The following is an 18,742-nucleotide window of genomic DNA, read 5'->3' on the forward strand; positions in this document are numbered from 1 at the left end:
AAGTGGCCCTAAGAAGACACCACAGTATGGGAAGCACGGAAAATAGAGAAGAGTACAGACAGGAGCAATGTTTCATTCCAGCAGAAAGTGCACTGGTTGTGCCGCTTCGCCGTCGTTCACATACACCACCACGAGCTCCGCCGCGCGCCCTTGTCCGCCGTTGTCCGGCCACCGCAGGTGCACCGTCGTGGCCGGCCGCGAGAAAGGCGTGCAAATGAGCCGGAATAGAAACACAGAGAGAGCCGTGGTGATCACCACTAGCATCACGTACACGAACCATAACGCAGTATATGCGGCCATCCTCTAATCTCTTTACGTCTATCTCTCTCTCTCTAACTCTTTAACTCTTAACTCTCTTTTTGTGTATCTCCTAGCGAGAGGGATAAAAGAATTCCTTTGTCTGGAAAAGAGATGGATGTGATCTAGTTTAGGGAAGAGGAGTAGTTTGTAAACTACTCGAATACATAACCGCTTTAATGTCAACAGAGGGTGCTCACTAAAAGAGCATGAAGAGGTCCAAATCGGCAGTTATATTATTCCCCAGTACGCTTATTTACTGGCATAAAATTCTCTTGGCCAGGCACGAAAAAGGACCTGTCAACCTGTACAAATTAGATTTACTTTATGGTTCTATATACACACGCATAAAACAAAACATAAAAAGTATTTGATCAAACTAACTCTACCTCAAATTTTTATTTGCTGAAATAGATTACCCTAAAACTTAATATTAGAAGGGATCAGTTTATCTTGTCGGTGTTTACTTTTAGATAGAAACGCTAATAAATTTAGTGTTTATACCTATTAGTTAACAAAACAATCGCTAATTTTATCAGCATTATATATCTATATATATATATATATACATATATATGTAAAAGGAGAATTTATCAATATTTTATTTAAAATATATCAAATAAAACGCTGAAAGAAAAAGCTAAGTTTGCCTTAGTGTTTTTTTTAGTTGCTATATAATAAACACCGGTCAATCAATGTATTATACATAAAAATAAGACACTAAACTTATTAACACTTCCTCTTTTTAGATAAAATACTAATAAATTTAGTATTTTATTGACAGCTACACCGAAATAGATTCCCTTTAGTATTAAGTTTGGGAATCGGTCTATGTCAGTGAAAAGAAATGGACGAGGGCTAATTTGGTCAGAAACTCCACAAAAAAGAAATTCCCAAAATCCATCGATTTATCGAAATCGACCATAGTAACGTGGCCCAAATAGCAATTTGGACCACCATATTTAATTGATTGCTACCAAATAGTTCCAAAATATCATAATAGTCACCATATTCTTTTAAATACCATAATTGTTACTGCAATCTTCCTCTTTTAGAATTATCACTATAGTTAGCTTTCAACAAACACATATAAATGACTAAAATTCTTTTTTTTTTTTTCTGCTATGATATTGGGTAGCATTTGATAACTTTTGAGTATTTTAAATAATTTATATAAAGGGAAAATCATCTTTTCTGAATCTTAGTTTGGTTTTAACTAATGGAATTATATGTTTAAAAAGAACGCAATAATTTCTGTAACAATTACAATATTTCAAAGAATATAGTAGTCATGATATTTAAGTTTTCAATGACAACTATGTAAATTCTCATAGATAAATCTTAGGATTTTTTTTTATATGTATACTCTTCTAAAATATCTTATTTTCATGTATATCACTCTAAAATTAATATTTATCCCTTAAAACACTTGATTTTTTATACACTCTAAAACAGAAAAACATGGATACCCTTCAATCATAAGTGACCACTACAATTCAATCAAGTTAACGATAAAGAAAGAGGCATAAATAGCTACCAAAAAAAAAAAGACAATTAGAAAAAACAGAATTGGAAAATTGAGAGAGCGAGAGACACTATATTTGATAGCAGATAATATTTACATCATCATACAACAACGTGACTCTTCTCAGACTTATTGGGAGGATTAAAAAATTAAATATTTGTCAAACACCAGCTAATTAATCAGCATAGAGCACATATAAAATGAAATGTTGCACAGTAACTTCTGTTATGATGTTTACACCAAATATGGCTCCAAGGAATAACCAGATAAAACACCAAAACACATGCTGCAGCTGCATGAGAAAAAATGGTCATTTATTGTCTCCTGTCAAGAAAAGAAAGCGAAAGGAATTTTACCTAATTGAAATTAAAAAAAAATTGTGCAGGAATTACATTTGAAGTACTGAAATGGAAAATTTTAGCACTTCTCAAAATTAAGAATGAGGAATAATGTTTCAGAGAAATAAGCCCGCTTGAATGTGACACGGACTGATCAAAGTATCGAATAGAGACAGAAGTTGGTACTACTCACTAGTGATTCAGAAAATATCTACATTAACTTCTTTACACACACATGCAAACAGAAAAAAACATTCATAGACACCTCTTCAAGCACATGATAAGCAGAGATCATTATTTACAAGTTGAATTACAACCCAATCAATAAGTGGCAAGTCACATATGCAGACGTGGAACTAATAGGCCATGGTAGGGAGATGAGAATTTCAGTCATAAATGTGCCATGTGAACAAATAATAGGTGTATGCCTGGAAGTAGAATCCAAACAGTCCTCAGGTGTATAATAATTTCGAGGCTTTTGAGCACAAAGTAGTCAATTTTCCACCAAGAAATATTTAGGTTTTCAGACAGTTGGAGCAATGACATAAATGCCTATGCATATGTTTGTACTTAACAAGTGAATGCAAAATTACTGGATGCAATAGTGAATAACAAGACCTCATGTATACAAGGAATAAGCGGGGTATCAGTACAGTTGTTCACTGTCATTCCACATGCATAGGCATCAAGAAAATCTTATGGGATCATATAGACAATCTAAAGAAAAAAGAAAAAAAGAGGGAAGAAAAAGGAGGAAAGAAAGTTTGTTATGGTGTCCTTTAGTTGCTAAGATGTGAAAACAAGTATAAAAAGACAAAACTTGTACCAGTTAATACTAAACCAGATTCGTATGTATTACAAATAGATCCTGTTAAATATCCTTAAATAAGAAAAAAGAAACTTGCTTGACCAATTACCTTATCAATTAAGGTAGATACTATCCAAAACTGCAAATCCAGCTGCAACCCCACCTTCATTTGATGAAGTAACTTTAGTCCGCATCAAGTAGCCACACTGATCATTTATTATCACCTTACTTTTATTCCTATATTTGGACATCAAAAGATTTATATACTTCAACACATAAGATAAAGAGGAAATGGTGAAAAAATTATAAAGGGATTGATCACCTCAAGTAGGCACCATATATTCCAAGTTCTGAAATTGCATGGTCGTTGTGACAATGGCCTTCACGGACCAGATAAGCAAGAGAAGAGGCTGGGAAGATTCTTTGCATCAGTATGTAGGCTGCAAGTTCCTCGCCTCCTTCCTTCTGCAGCCTGGTTAACATTTCCCGTACATTATCACCATATATATTGTTCCCTGTAGATGAACAATTGCGTCAACAAGTGCCAAGAGAAACCAGTGAGGACAGATATTTGTATAAGATTGCAGAAAAAAAATTAAACCTCCGCCTTCTCGTTGGGGTTTCAAAACAAACAATTCAGGTTTTTCCATCACAGACTTCAGAACATCTTCATTATCCAAACTCCACAATCCCGCAAAGCATTTCCGCACTTTTGCAATGTCATCCTCATTCTCAAGGAATCTAAAACACAAGACAAAGGACATCAGCAGCAAAAGACATTATTTATTTTGCCACAAGACTTATAATCCCCACATTCAGGTTCGTAACAACAAAATATCAAGCATAACAAAGATCACAATAACAGTAAAGTCTTGCAAAGCAATTAAAAAGTAGCACATTACCAGATAGACTAAATGAGTAAATAGACATATTAAATCTAGTATAATCGAAAAAGTATCATGCAATTAAAAAGCCTTACAGTATTATTGCTCCATGATCCTAAAGGCTAATAGCAAAAGATAATCATCAAAGAAGCATAAAGGGAAAAGAATCCATATCAATTATTTTTCTTTATCTATCATAAAGGGAAGTTTTCCGAATATTATATGTAACCAGCTACATGCATGCCAAAGAAGTGTATATTAGAGCATCTCCAACCGTGGCCTCATATTTGGAGCCTTTGGGCTGTAAATATGGAGCTAAAAATGGAGCAAGATGCTAGTGCACTCCAACGCACCGAGCTCCATATTTATTAAAATAATAATATAATATATATTATTATATTAGCTATTTTAAATTACTTAATAGGTCATCTTAGTATTATTATTTTTTAATAAAAAATATATGGTTAGAAAACTCTTATTGAGATCTTTAAAATAAGACTAATATTCAATAGTTTCAGAAGTAATTTTAAATTACTAATTTTTTAATTAAACGCATCGAAATTATATTACACGAAATAAACATCGAAATAAGCATTACATGTCATTAACTAAAAATATCAAAATTACATTGGGAATAATTTTGAGTAATTATATTTTAGGACACAATTTATTAGACTCATTTTTATAAATAATAAAAAATTTAAAATTTAAATTAACTGAAAAATAATTTAATATTAGACTCATTTTAAAGGTCTTAATGAGACCTTTCCAATGGTATTATTTTTGTTAAAAACTAATTAGTAAAACTAATTATATATTTAGTTTAACTAACTAAATTATTTAATAAAGGATACAAATGTAATTAAAATTATTGAATGTTATAATTATTGGGCAGTTTTGGTATTTCAAAAGGTTGAAATGATAAATGGAGCCGGGCTCCATTTTCATGGTGGGGCTCCAAATTTGAAGCTAGCTTTAGAGTTCGATTGGAGCTCAACCGGACTCCAAATTTAGAATTTGAAGCTCGGTTGGAGTTGCTCTTACCACACCCCGTACAAAGATAAAGGTAGCTAATAAGTTTGCATCATGCAGAAGTGGTAACTTTCTAGGATAGTGACTTAAACGGATATAAATTCTATTTGACATGCATACGTGCATTATTATTTAAGGTAGGTTGATGATGGGTTCCATAATCAGGACAACAGCAGACCATAAAGCCAAAGATCTATCTTGTACAAAAAGTCAGAAAGTATATGAAATAAAAGCTGTAAGATTTCCAACTTGAGTACAAATCCTCAAAGTGGAAGTATAACATTCCAAATGCCACAATATCAAAAGACGAGAAGAGAAGGACAATCAGCAAGAATTCAATTACACAACTATAAAGGTCACCTTTCAAGTACATTGGGTTTTGCGAGTTCTTGTTGAATCTTCTTGGTTCCTACAAGATGGTAAGATATTGATGGGCACTTTACCGCAGAAGATTGTTCAATTAAGAACCTCGCTTTCCATTCCTAGATAATGCAACAATTCAGAATAGTGAATGACAAATAAACAAGAATGTAATTAGTTAATGAAAATAAAGAAATTTTGTTATGCATGTCGATGAATTGCACCATAACTTTTCATCTGAGAGAACTATAATAAATTTTTTTAATGAAAATGACTAGAAATAGCATACTGCTTCTGAAGGATAATCATTTGGTGAATAGCCAGCTCGAAAATACACAACAGCGACTGTCTGGCCATTTCTGCATGCGTGCAAATTGAAATTTTAATAGCTACCAATGCAGTAAGTTAGATATTTAAGAGTTAATTGCACATAAAGGTGTCTCCTTTTCTTTAACTTTCAAACAGGAGACAGCTAAATTTGCATGAAGAAAAAGTTCCTTACATCATCAGTGTACCATCAGTTAGAACTTGCCCTTCTGCATCTATCTCTGCCAAAGTTTTGCGGATACTTGTCACACCATGCGTAATAGAAAGTTAAGGGAAAGACCTTAGGTAGCATATCAGTATTATGCTGGTAAAGAGACCAGTTTTGGATAGGAAAATGACCAGGTTTTAAAAAACCAACTGAATTTTATTTGATGTCATTCTAATTTCTAAAATATCTTAATAATTGAACTGAATATCAAGAGATCAAAATATCATCAGAATGTTGTATTACAAGTAAGCAACAGAAGTAGAAAGCCAGTCACAAGAAACCAAAATCCCATTACAGGTATAACACCACCAAATATAAAAGATGACCTTAGTTGCAGCAAATAGAAGAAAGACTCTTCAGAAGCAACACTTGACAGAGCCTGATGACCTGATCACTAATACTTATTTGGACTTGAACAAACTGAAAAGGGGCTGATGCTTTGGGCATTCAGATAGTTTTGCATATAAAACAAAAAGGAAAAAGAATATCGAAGATAAAAACAACTCAAGAGGATATATCTCCTTCAACACAGTGCAGAGCCAATATTGATCATACATATTTCTCTCTTCACTTTGAACAACTACCATAACTACAGAACTGGAAATAATAAGAAAAATAAGTTAGTGAAAGCTTTTTAATACACCACAAGACAAGAATATATTCATGTATCTCACACAGTGACACTTAACTTGCTATCGTTGTACTCAGTCCATGCTTTGGCTAATGCTTCAGCATACCGACTGACTGCAGTGTTGCCAGGAACTCTTCTGGAATCCAAATTTAGGTCCTTCGCATAGTGGTTAATCAAGTTCCTACATATTGATAATCCACAATTAATTCATGGATTCCATGGATCTAAAATGAGGCATGCAGATAAAAAAAAAAAGATATATATAAGAGGACCATTTCAAACTGACAATCTCAAATAAAGGGTCTAAGAAGTTTGTCAGGAGAGTAATACTAGTGCAACTCCATTCGGAAACAATGTTTCTCCCTATGAATTTTAAGTCATGTTATCCAATGATCCCATGCAATCTGAGGGAGGTTGAGATTGTGCTGAAGGTTTTTGTGCACCTTTTACACAGAGCATGAGCTCTCGATATTAGTTGTAATTGAGGCTAATAAGAGTCCAAATAAACTTTATTTTGGTAAACTAATTTGTGATTCAGTTCGGTTTTCAGATTCTAGTCCCTAAGTGGACAGCAGTCCAATTGTGTAATATTTGGGACACTATGGGACAACTATTTTTCATGTGAGACCTTTTTGTCAAATAGCCAATTAGTTAATAGTTGCGCCGACATTGAAGGGATTGAGGTTGGCTGATCCAAAAAGAAGATCAACATTATACAAGGTCATGGTCTAACAGAAGGAATATTGGGGATCAACAAGGTGGCAGTCATCATGCTGAGAACTTGGATCCACTAGAGATTATCATCTTGATGACTTCGATTTGGACCATCATATGGCCAAAAGGCAGACAACCCAAGTCCTAAGGTTGTCCAAGACAATATTGGTGATCAATGATCATATGCTCCAACAAGGAATCAGGGGAGTAATGTCAACCAGCCAGTCATACAACTGAGGTGTAATAGACTGTCGTGATAGCTTTACTACATTGGTGACCTTCTCTCTTCTGTAAGAAAGGTTATAATCAATACTCTGTTTTCTAAGTGTCAAGAAATTGAAGAAAACTTTTGCAGAACACAAATTTCAGATGGTATCAGAATAAATAAATCCAAACTTACAGTAATGTTTAAAAGTATAATATACACTGAGCATAGATAAAAATGAAATATGTGAAGCAAATGTAGATAGATTAAGTATATGACAAAGCATTATACTACTCGACCTGTGAAGCTCGCTTACTAGACAACTGAGACCAGGGAATGATGATGAGATGGTGTTTAGCTCTATTTGGAAAAGTAAGTTAGTTTCAGCATCCAGCATATAATCTGATCTGTGCAGACCTAAACGGATATCCTGATAAAATTAGTTGTGTAATTAGTACACCCGTAACAAGGGAATCACTAAAAAAAAACAATGAAATATTAAAATGTATTCAGTAATCAAAACAAACTAGTAGCTCTTCCCATTAATCTGATGAAGTATTCTAAAAATTCAAGTTCTGAATAACCTCTTTTTTGTTGATGTCCAACATCCTTGAATGAATTTCTAAGAGTCTACAAGTGAAAGCATCCACCTTCTTTGTTCTGAACAAAAAGAAAAAAAAAAGCCAAAGAATGAAGGTCAGAACTGAATGAAATAAGTTAACTTGTGCTACTTTAAGAAAGTCACTTAATTTATAATTTACGTGCAAAAATAATAATAATGAAGATCAGAACTGAATGAAATAAGTTAACTTGTGCTACTTTAAGAAAGTCACTTAGTTTATAATCTACATGCAAAAGCAATAATATTATCAGCAATACTTACTCCTAAATGGTATTAATTGTATATTGCAAAATTAATATCAAATATGATAACTACGAGAATATGATAACTATGAGGATTAATTGAAGAAATTCATTCTCTTCAGAGAGATCTTACAAATAAATTATGATGCAAACATATGTCCATATCACAGGATCCAACTGGAAATGGTCCATATGCAATGCTTAAAATGGCTGATAGAACAACAAATATATATGGGAATTCATGTAAGATATTTCATTTGAAAGAAAAGTGCTGATTCAGGGCAATACAAAGTCAGAATTTTTATCTCTAATTGCTACAACCTTTGTGCAACCAGTGTACAAAATGGACAAAAGGTTTCTTTCTTGTGGAACACAATGCATAGGTAAATTACTACTCGTTAATTAATTCATTTTAGGACTGCACATCAATGAGAGAAACCTGCATGCCAATGCCATTTCGTTTTTAATCAAAGCAAGATAGATTTCAAGCAAGATTATGGTAGGTTGAATATATGTAAATATGCAATTTTTACATTAAGCACAACTATCCAATATTTCTTCCAACAAGGACTCTAAGAGAAATCAAATTTAGCATAACAAGGAAAACAATCCCTATGTTTTGCCATCTGAGTTTTAAGTAGTACACAATGTCTGACCAAAAACACAATACCCAGTATGCATCTTTAAGCCAAATAAATCAATTAAAATGAAATGATTGCTGCAAAAACATGCAAGTTATGTTCCAACAGTTTGGGAAAAGCACTGAAGAGTAAATTCCTTCAAAAGATGGTTAACAAATGAAGATGCTTTAATACCTGGATAAAGAATCCTGCAAAAACTTCCCATCCAAGCTCACGCGATCTACAAGCTCATTGAAAATTGGAGCTAGCTCACATGCTTGCCTCCAACATTCTTTTGGAAATAACATCGGCAGCAGAGAAAATGGGGCATGAACCAGACCAACACCAGGGACTGTTCCTGATCTCTGCAAGTCATTCATGAAGTGCTTCTTTTCAATTTTGCAACATATTGTGATGATATATTGTCTTTTCATGCACCAATTTAGGCCAAAAGATCTTGATAAAACAGCTGTAATGATTAAGACTTTAGACGCTACGATCGTTGACCAAATAAGAGGCTAAAACTGAAGTGATCATGAATGTTGGCATGACAAGGATAATACAAATTGATCTCAAACAATTCCTTAGCTTCTTCTTTTATTAAATCTTCTTAATTATTATTATTATTATTATTTGGCAACAAACATATATCTTTATATTCATTACCACAAAAGAGGGCCTCTTTTAATTATTCAAAAACGTTACGCGAGTTCCAGGTGGATCGGATGAAGAATTACCAATAAGGAGACGATTCAAATTATTACCGCAAAGAACATGAAAATCCGATACAAGAATCTATCCACATCCAAGAGAAAGGAGCCAACTATTTACCCAAAAATCCAACATTTAAACAAACAAGCAAACTTTAACAAAAAGGGTAAGCAGGTATTGTGCCACGACACCTGGTTGCTTCTATCTCCAACAACAAGTCCATGGAGGGAGCTCCAAACCAAAGCATCCGATACTAACTTCTCCAGCAACTCCTTCGGCAAAGTTGGTGGGCCAGACAGTCGCGCAGGTGCCATCTCGTTCTTTACCTCTTCGACAGCATCCGATCTCCCGCATGCCGCCATAGTGGTATGGGAATTGGAGCGGAGAAAAGGATTACGATCGAGACGAAGGGCCTTAGGTTTGCACTGGAAGCGAGTCGTGTAGGAGTTGGAGACGGTGTCGAAGGCGACAATAGCGAGAGATGGGGCAGGAGAAAGCGAAGAAGAGCCAACACCCATTACTGAATTGGATTTGAACTCTTTGTCACGATTGGTTGAAGAAAATTTGGACTAACTCTAGGAGTGAGGGTCTGACTGACTGAGAGAGAGAGGCCGGAGGAAGCGGCGGAGTAGTCAGACCCGTTTAAGCTATCGGGTTCACGGGTCAAGCACAGATCAAGCCGTTCACCCGGATCCGGTCTAGCAACCTATGTTCCTCGTGAAAGCATCTACTCACCACCACCTCTTCTCTCCCTATTTCTCTCGGCATCTCTCTCTCACAACCCCCCTCACCAATCCTCTCTCTTTCTCTTTCTCTTTCTCTTTCTCTCTCTCACTCCTCGATTTGATATATTTTTGCCGGTCAAAACTCAGTGTTGACTACACCAATAAGTTTCTCGGCGAGCCCTCCCCCTCTCCCTCCCCCCACTCATCGTCACTTGGGTTGGGTGGAGAAATTGGTCGACCGACAACCTTTGAGGTCGAGAAGTTACATGGGGTCCAGTTTGTGCTCTATCTTGACTATCGCCTCAAAATCCCTCTATGATAGCCCTCTCTTGTCTTCCCTCACTCTTTTGGTCGTCCGGCGACGAGGAGTCAACGATATCTCTCTCCCCTTCCCTTTCCTATATTTGGGTATGCATTGGTGGGAAGTATAGAGAATGACTCCCTCCTTGGTGATAGATCGGTCCAAGCTCGAGCGACTGGGTTGGGCTGGCTTGGCTCAAGCCTAGGAGTGGACTATGAGCTGAGCCTAACTTGAGCCCATTTTGAGCTATGGCTGTGCCTAGCCCGATCTCATCACTGGTTGTTTAGCTCTTGGTTTTCTTTATAATTATATTTTAAATAGTGAGTTGGTAATAACTTTAGTATTTTTCCTTAGATCTCTTTTAGAAATGGTTCATGTCACTAGGAAAAATTAGCAATTTTGGGCAAGTGAACTATTTTCACTTGTTGTTATTAATTGATATGGTATACTAGATTGTACACTAGCATAGTTCACATATGACCTAGTAGTTTTAGCATTTGTAGTTATACATGTTAATTTAGCATGATAATTGATATGATTGTTTTTACTGTAATTTTTATTTATTTCTATTAACATGATCATATATGATAACAAATGTTACTCTATGATGATGATATATTTCATTATGTTTATTATGCTACATAATATCATATCATTAGCACATGTGCATTATCATAAAGAATATGACATTTTGTCTCAATAATACTTGACACCTCTTTACCCAAAGTAATATATATTATTATATAGTGTGGCCCAGATAAAATCCCAATTGTAGATCTCGGACAATCAAGCACATTATTCATTAGGATTATACTCTCGACCGACGAGTCAAAACCCTTTAAGGTATTTATGTTAGAGAACGAATGATAAAATGATGCAAAGTTAGAGATATGGGTCAATGACTGAGATTTTAAGTGGGGACTCATGATTTTTGCATTATGAGATAATTCCGCAACAACAATGATGGCGAAGTTGGAGATATGGGCCAATGACTAAGATCCTTAGCTTGTGATGACGGAAGATCAGTTAGTAGTTTATCGGGTGATGGACAGACAATTCTACCGCTAGAGTCTACATTCTCTTGGAGGCATTTATGTTGAAAGAGTACAAGTGATGCTGATCGACCTAGTGTCTAGCTTATAAGTAGTTATAGTGAGAGTGCTTAGAGTTAATATACATTGAGTCTGACCGTTCTGACCAATACATTTATTTGCATGACTTATTGCTATTATGAGATTTAGTTATTTAGATATTCATGCATTTTTCATGTTAGGTGTACCTATATCCATTTTATCTTACTAGAGATAGTGTCATTTGCTAAATATTAGGCACATATTATTTGGTATATTTTGCAAATTGACTACTGTTGTGACAAGAGCTTTATAGCAGTTCACCTAATAAGGCGTTTTCATATAATGTAATATTTTTGTAAGGGATTATGTTCTTTTTCAATTATTATATCTTACTTTTAGCATATACACTCTACACACTTTTGTATTATGGATAGACTTGTGTGGCCTACGAGCTCTTCTTTTGTTTCTGCTATTTTGGTCTTATCCTGTGTTAATAGACTTTCATGTGAATCTTATGTGACGACAATCTCACACAAGAGGTATGTGGCAAATTGTGAATGTTTTAGTTCATCTCATAAACTTATTATCTAAAGTGTCTATTTTTGACGAGTCAACTAAAAAAAAGTACATTTACATTTCTTATTCTTTCTTCCCTCAAATATGCATACGTGTGAGTCGCATTATTAATTTACTAATAGAGGTGTAAATGGAGAACTAACATGGGGATTTAAAAAAAAATAGTAGTTTAGGAGATCTACATACAACAAAAAAGTTCAGATAGTATATGAGAAAATAGCCGATAGTTTAGAGAGTTCGAGGAAAAAATTATCTTCTAAGAAGTCTCTATTTTTTACCAAAATTATTTAAAAAAAACCCCTCAAAGTTAACTTAAATTTGCAGTAGCCTAACACAACAAGAACATTCTATTTGTTTTAGATTAATATTTTAAAATTTCAAAGTTACCTTCGTAATCTTATTTAAGAATCTTCCTATAGTATTAATTCATGTTCCATTAAGGTAATGTGAGTTTAAGTTAACTCATGGGCTTTTTAAAATATTATTGGTAAAAGATAGCGATTTTTTATAAAATAAAATAAAATAAAATAGAGTTCGAACTATAAAAACTCTATTTTATAGGAGACTTTTTGCAAATTTCCCTACCCCCGTTGGAGCGATGGAGATTATTACCTGAGGAGCCCAGTTGGTAAAAAACGAAAAAACTCTTCCGTATTATAGCGTAGCTTAAATATAATAAACTCTTCCGTATTCTTTAAGCATCGAGTATAGATCTACATCATCTACTGTAACTCTGTAAGATGATATATTGCCCAGAACGAGACATTATTATCCCAGTCAGAGAGTTTCTATCAGTCAAGCATGTTTACAAGTATCATGTTCTGGCAAGCATCTAACAAAGGACTCTACGGTTGGATTTTACCAGTAGATAATATTAATGAAATCCGAACTCCAAATATGAACCAGAGACTACTTTTAGATGAATGATACAAAGATTATATATATGTTCGATAAAATGTCTACAAATAAGCGGACGCTTAACCACGACAGGTGATATGAATCTTCATTCACCAGCAATATCAAGACAGAACTGCATCAACAAAACTAAATCCGAGTAGGAAATACAACAGACTTCCATGGTATTTCTCGAATCACAATGTATTAAAAGATGATTACAAGAATCTTAGTCACCTGGTGTGGAAAAATTTCAACACGAGCAAAAATATACTTCAACAAAAATGAAACAAAGTATACTTCATAGTTCATACACTCGCAGCAGCGCCAAAAAGATCCATCACTCAACGAACTTTAGGTGAGGCAGCAGCAGGACATTTTCCCAAAGTATTCCACAGAATGTAGTCTCCAGAAGAAGCCTGTCAAAGATAAAAATTTATGAATGGGTGTTACCAAGAATGCACCACCAAAAGTTTCTTGTATTCATATACAAGGAATTCCCTACACAGAGCTATCCGTATTGCAACATTAGTGGTATCAGAGATATCTAGGTTGCATCGGACAGACATTATCTACTTTCCACCTTGATCATTATACACTTTATGGGCTGCAATGAATTATTTGGGATCTAGATAATACATAACATTATTAGATAAAGTGCAAGGTACAATTCACAAAGTGGACCCCAGTACATTCTCGTTTCCAAACTTATTGATGATAGTACTTAGTCAAAGCATCCCAATAAATGAGACTCCCCACCGATGCAAGATATGAGAAGAAAATGGCCAAATGGCAAGAGACACTCAGTGTTGCCCCCATTATGGGAAAGTATGCTTCCATAGCTCAAATCCCATAACCACTTGGGTCCAAAGAGTCAAGGTAATAATAGGTGATGTTCTCTAAATTTCATTAATGTTAATATGTTACCCGTATAGAAAAGAGAGTGAACAGTATGAAAGAAAATAAAACTACCTGCATCGAGAACTCGACTGGTGTTTTCACTGCAGGATAAATGCTTGCCTGCACGAGATAAGTTCATGTTCAGATAAATGGCATGCAACCTAATATCTTTTTTATTCCATAAATATGGTAGAACCACAACACGACATCCAAAAATAACTATGCAATTACGTTCCAATATTAAAATAAGCATCCAATTTTAGACCATAAGACTAGATACTCAGGATGACTAGTTGCACATGAAGAAAAAAAAAAAAAACCTTAGATAACATTTGGGCATGGCAAGAAGTCCATACCTTACTTCCCTCACCTGAGCTGCTGATTTTTTTAACTCAAACTATTATTATAGATTAAAGCAAAAAAAAAAACATGGTTAACTTACAGATTTTGGATCTAAGATCATTCCAGATAATGTGCCTCCAATAATCTTAAATGATACCTGGAAAATGCATCCACAATTAATGGAAGAAATGATCTAGAAACCAAGAGAGATAGCCATAATATTAATAGACAAAATAAAGTCTAACATAAGATCGCAAAGTTGACATGAAGATGACAGAAGCATAATATAACTAATGTATGACTGCATGTTGTGGATTTAACTGCAGACCATATTAAGTGCATGAATATTTCTATCAAACAATAAAAGAGAATTCAAAGTATAACCAACTCACTTCTTCTAAAGAAAAAAAAAAGAATAGGGAATTTGAACAGGGTCATATTATTTTTATAAGTGCTCTTATATAAAAACATTTAAGAGAGAGAGATTACCTTTGCGTAATGGTAGGCTTGCCAACATAATGGTTCCTCCAAGTCTACTGCTTGCAAGTCCTTATTCATTTTCTCCATTAGGTAGTCTTCTATGTTGGCGTTGTTAGAATTATCTTGCTCGGAATCACTATCATCTTCAACTAGGGTTCTTGAAACTGACCTAGAAAACGGAAGTGCTCTCTGACTTGTTCTTGGCAGAAATTTCACGGTTCCAGAAAAAGTAGCCTCAATGCTTTTTCCAGTAATGCCACGTCCACTAGTCAGAATTTTCCATTCAACAGAAAATTCTGTCATTGAAACTGTCCCTACTGAAGGAATTCCATCAAAAGATGCAACTCTTCTCCGAGGAAATGGCATGGTAACAGTACAAAATTCCATAGAAAGGGGAGCCTTGTAACCCTCCATCAACCTCAATTTGAACAAAAAAGCGCCTTCATCTTCTGAGACCATCGATAGCTGGTAGAAGCCTTTAACTGGAGGATCAAGGCCGCATGATGCCTGATAACGCATCAAAACAAAGTTCCCTAGTGGTGGAGAAAACATCAGGGCTTGCTTATCATCACCATGTTCTGAAACTTGAGCAGAGTGATGGAAAGATAAGATCTCCACATGAGCATCTTTCAACCCAGCCAGAGGTAATGAAACATCAGGTAATCCTTCTAACTCTGCTCTGCAGTTTACTTGACCTGAAACTGAAAGAGCATCTGGTATTTCATCTCGGTCGTATAATGCAGCATCTATAACCTCATGGATAGTGAAAAGCATCCTTTGCCTCCCTTTATACAGGTAAGGTTTCCAGCCAGGCTGCTTTAGGTCGGCAGGTGGTAGATCTGCTGACAAAAACCCTGTTGTCCTAATTGTAGACATATTGGCATAATTGAGGTCTATAGGGGTTCCTGGTACATTTATATGATTGATAAGAGTCAAGCACTGCTTAATAATCCCATTCAAAACTAAAAAAGAATACAAAGAAGCAAATATTAGAAACATACGAGATGAGGAATACCATAATAAAAGGTACCAACCAAATGGCATTGAGCTGCTAAGAAAGGCATGTAGCACATCTTTATCAATGGCTTTTAAAGTGCCTTTTGGAGCATCTATTACAGCAGCGCCAACCACTGAAGAAGCTGAAGTAGAGGAACCTAAAACAGGTGCTGCAGCAGGTTTTGCACGGGTTGAGATGCCGGATATACCTATACTGCCAGTTAGTGAATCCAACAGCCCACCAACAGTAGGAGAAGAACTTACAACAACCTCAGGATCCACCATGTCGCCCATAATGATGTCCCCTACAGTATGTGCTACCATAAATGCCCTATGATACATAAGATGGAGTAAGTTGCAAAAGAATTCAGCTAATAAGACAGAAAACCAATATTCAGAAAATGATATTACTGCACAAGTTTTTCCAGACAATCTAGTATAGATCCTAATTTTCTGATACTGCCCACAACCATGTTTTGCATTGTCTATGAAGAGCACTCCAAGGAATAAAAGGACCTAGAAGCATGCACAGTTTGGAAAACAACCAAAGAAGAATAATCACTAGAAAACTTCAAAAGTTCAAATGATCAACTATTATCAATGTAGCACATAATGCTATTTTGATGTCCTAATGTAGTGTCATTTGGTGTAATAGTAAAGTATGAACCTTGCATCCAAGAGATCATGGATCCAAGTCATGGGCACAATTTGTTCAGCAACGAGAGAGAAGCTGTGTGCATTTTCCCTCCCTAGCTGCCTCTTGGTTAGAATGATATGACAATCTTCAAAAGTCCATATATATACACACCCTTTTAAAAAGAGAGATACTGTATAAGTAACAGATAACAGTTAGTCAAAAAAGTAACAGATAATAGACCAAATTGCTCTCCAAAACTAGGCAACAATACCTGGAAAGGACAAAGTTAAAAGCCTACACTACCATGACAAATCAAGTTCATGTCATATTTTCTCCATATGAAACAGAGAAGAATTCAACCTAAAAGCGACATAGTAATGAGCAAGAACTGCTGTGCCAAATGCAAAGTTGGATAGTTGGTTGGGAGGAAGACCCAGAAAATACAGACCTAGTAAGGTTCAAATTCAGTATAGGTCACCCATTCACCCCTCCGCTGACACAAATTTCTCAAGGAAACTTATTTGCTACAGGTTTATAGGATTTAGTATAGATTATCAAGACCTTATCCAAATTCATCACTCCAATCTGTACTTCGATTGGACCTTTGATTAGGGCTTTTAGATATTTGTCCACTTAAAATGTGATTCATAAACAATTAAAGTAGAGAAGTTACATAGTAACAAGAAACTAAGGGATAAAGTCCTATAACAACTCCAAGTCCCTATAAGACCATAGGTTTGCTTGAGAAACAACTTTCTTCTGCGTAAGGACATACTAGACCCTTTATTTGTAGGAACCTCATGCACTAGGATGCATTATCTAGATAAATAGCTCTTTGTTACATCCTAAAGAAATTTCACTCAATTCATTGTAAAAGTAGCAGTACATATAACATTGTAGAATGTAATAATCTCACCCCCAATTATTTAACAAGAAAACCTAGAGTCCTAGATGGTTGACCTATCAAAACAATTGTTTTCCACAAGTATATCAACTGCTTTTCATCCACAGGGCACGAACTAGTAGCATGGACTTGTGGCAAAATTGAGAGCATACAGAATAGTTACCACAGAGAAATCTAGCATTAGATCTAGAATCTACCCAAGAAGATAAGAGCCACAATAGTATAGGCTATAGACACAAGAAGGAAAAAAAAAAAAAAAAAAAAAAAAAAAAAAAAAAAATATATATATATATATATAAAATATATATATATATATATAGCTCTATTAAGAAATATTTAGAGATGGAAATTGCTACTTATTCCGTTCTAACCAAACAAAAATTACTTCTATATATGAAAGGGTTATGCAAATTTCTAATCGTTGGTAGACGAGTAGAACTATCAATTTCTAATAAAAGTAAGCTCTTATAAATTGCAAGCAAACTTACCCTACCCTGTTATGCATGGAAGATTAAGCAGAAGAGAAGAGAGGTTATCCTTCTCTCCAATCGAACTTCCACAGTCATTTCTTCTAGACAATCTTTCATATGCTTTAAACTGTTGGGGCTCAACAAAAGGTAACACAAGAATGCAATAACTGCCTCTTATATGCAAAATTATTGGCCACAACGTAAACCCATTTCCCTCTTCCCTGGTGATACGAAGTGTTACAATGTGGCGAGTGATCGGATCATCGACCCAAGAATCCGAACCCGGAGAAGACTGACTTGCACGGACGCCGAAACCACGTGCAGAACCTTCCCTGCACAAGAAATTCTGATCAAACATTTCATGAACTTTTCTAAACAAGAGCAACAAAAGCCTTCGCTCCTTAGGTTTCTTTTCAGCGTGACCCACTTGTGAATACTAAAAGGAGACATTTTTGGAGGTGTTACACGATTGAGCATGATGCAAATTCCCATAAAATCCAAGAAACCAACCTTGCCTTCCGCTCACCAAAGGCGGCGGCCAACTCCGCGTCGGTCGGCAGCAACGGCTGCGGCGCGCCGCCAGACTTGTCCCTCTCGCATGCCAATCGCCACCGCTTCTCCACCACCGCGAACCTCCTGGCCGAGAATGCCGAATCATGAGATCTCAACAGTTGATTTCTTGAAGTCCGAAAAAGCGGAGTCTTGGGGTGGGAGAACCCTAGAAAGGTAGAGATGAAAGAAGGCAAAAAGGGTTGTTACCTAGAGAAGACGACGGCGTCGAGGGGGTTGAGGATCCAGATGGCTCTGATACTGCAGCCGGACATTGAGGAAGGAGAGGAGCAACCGAACTATAGCACATCAAAAATAAATTTTGCATTTTTATTAGGTCAGCTTGTTAGATCCGCTGGCAAGTGGATCGG

The 18,742-nt window shown here is 35.6% G+C and overlaps 2 protein-coding genes across 3 annotated transcripts; both read right to left on the minus strand.

Annotated features, from left to right (window-relative positions):
- Nucleotides 1-1,863: 1,863 nt before the first annotated feature.
- LOC140776535 (glutathione synthetase, chloroplastic) lies at nucleotides 1,864-10,075 on the minus strand. Of its 2 annotated transcripts, none has more exons than XM_073120269.1 (13): nucleotides 9,716-10,075; nucleotides 9,009-9,178; nucleotides 7,914-7,989; nucleotides 7,629-7,759; nucleotides 6,469-6,591; nucleotides 6,296-6,376; nucleotides 5,747-5,827; nucleotides 5,534-5,603; nucleotides 5,245-5,366; nucleotides 3,570-3,709; nucleotides 3,291-3,483; nucleotides 3,078-3,205; nucleotides 1,864-2,146 (listed from the first exon to the last, which is right to left on the minus strand). In XM_073120269.1, the coding sequence occupies exons 1-12, from the start codon at nucleotides 10,040-10,042 to the stop codon at nucleotides 3,082-3,084; spliced, it is 1,638 nt and encodes a 545-aa protein (XP_072976370.1). In that variant the 5' UTR covers nucleotides 10,043-10,075; the 3' UTR covers nucleotides 1,864-2,146; nucleotides 3,078-3,081. The 2 variants fall into 2 exon arrangements, with proteins under 2 accessions (XP_072976370.1, XP_072976369.1); XM_073120268.1 differs by having other exon boundaries at nucleotides 1,864-2,114; nucleotides 9,716-10,073.
- Nucleotides 10,076-13,123: 3,048 nt separating this feature from the next.
- On the minus strand, nucleotides 13,124-18,713 carry LOC140776617 (AP-5 complex subunit mu). The gene is made up of 8 exons (XM_073120371.1): nucleotides 18,582-18,713; nucleotides 18,333-18,458; nucleotides 17,846-18,154; nucleotides 15,850-16,142; nucleotides 14,825-15,720; nucleotides 14,436-14,492; nucleotides 14,066-14,113; nucleotides 13,124-13,512 (listed from the first exon to the last, which is right to left on the minus strand). The coding sequence occupies exons 1-8, from the start codon at nucleotides 18,644-18,646 to the stop codon at nucleotides 13,438-13,440; spliced, it is 1,869 nt and encodes a 622-aa protein (XP_072976472.1). The 5' UTR covers nucleotides 18,647-18,713; the 3' UTR covers nucleotides 13,124-13,437.
- Between the last annotated feature and the right edge of the window lie 29 nt (nucleotides 18,714-18,742).

The sequence above is a fragment of the Typha angustifolia genome, chromosome 14 (genome assembly GCF_048772165.1).
Source record: "Typha angustifolia cultivar Huaian chromosome 14, ASM4877216v1, whole genome shotgun sequence".
Taxonomy (NCBI): domain Eukaryota; kingdom Viridiplantae; phylum Streptophyta; class Magnoliopsida; order Poales; family Typhaceae; genus Typha; species Typha angustifolia.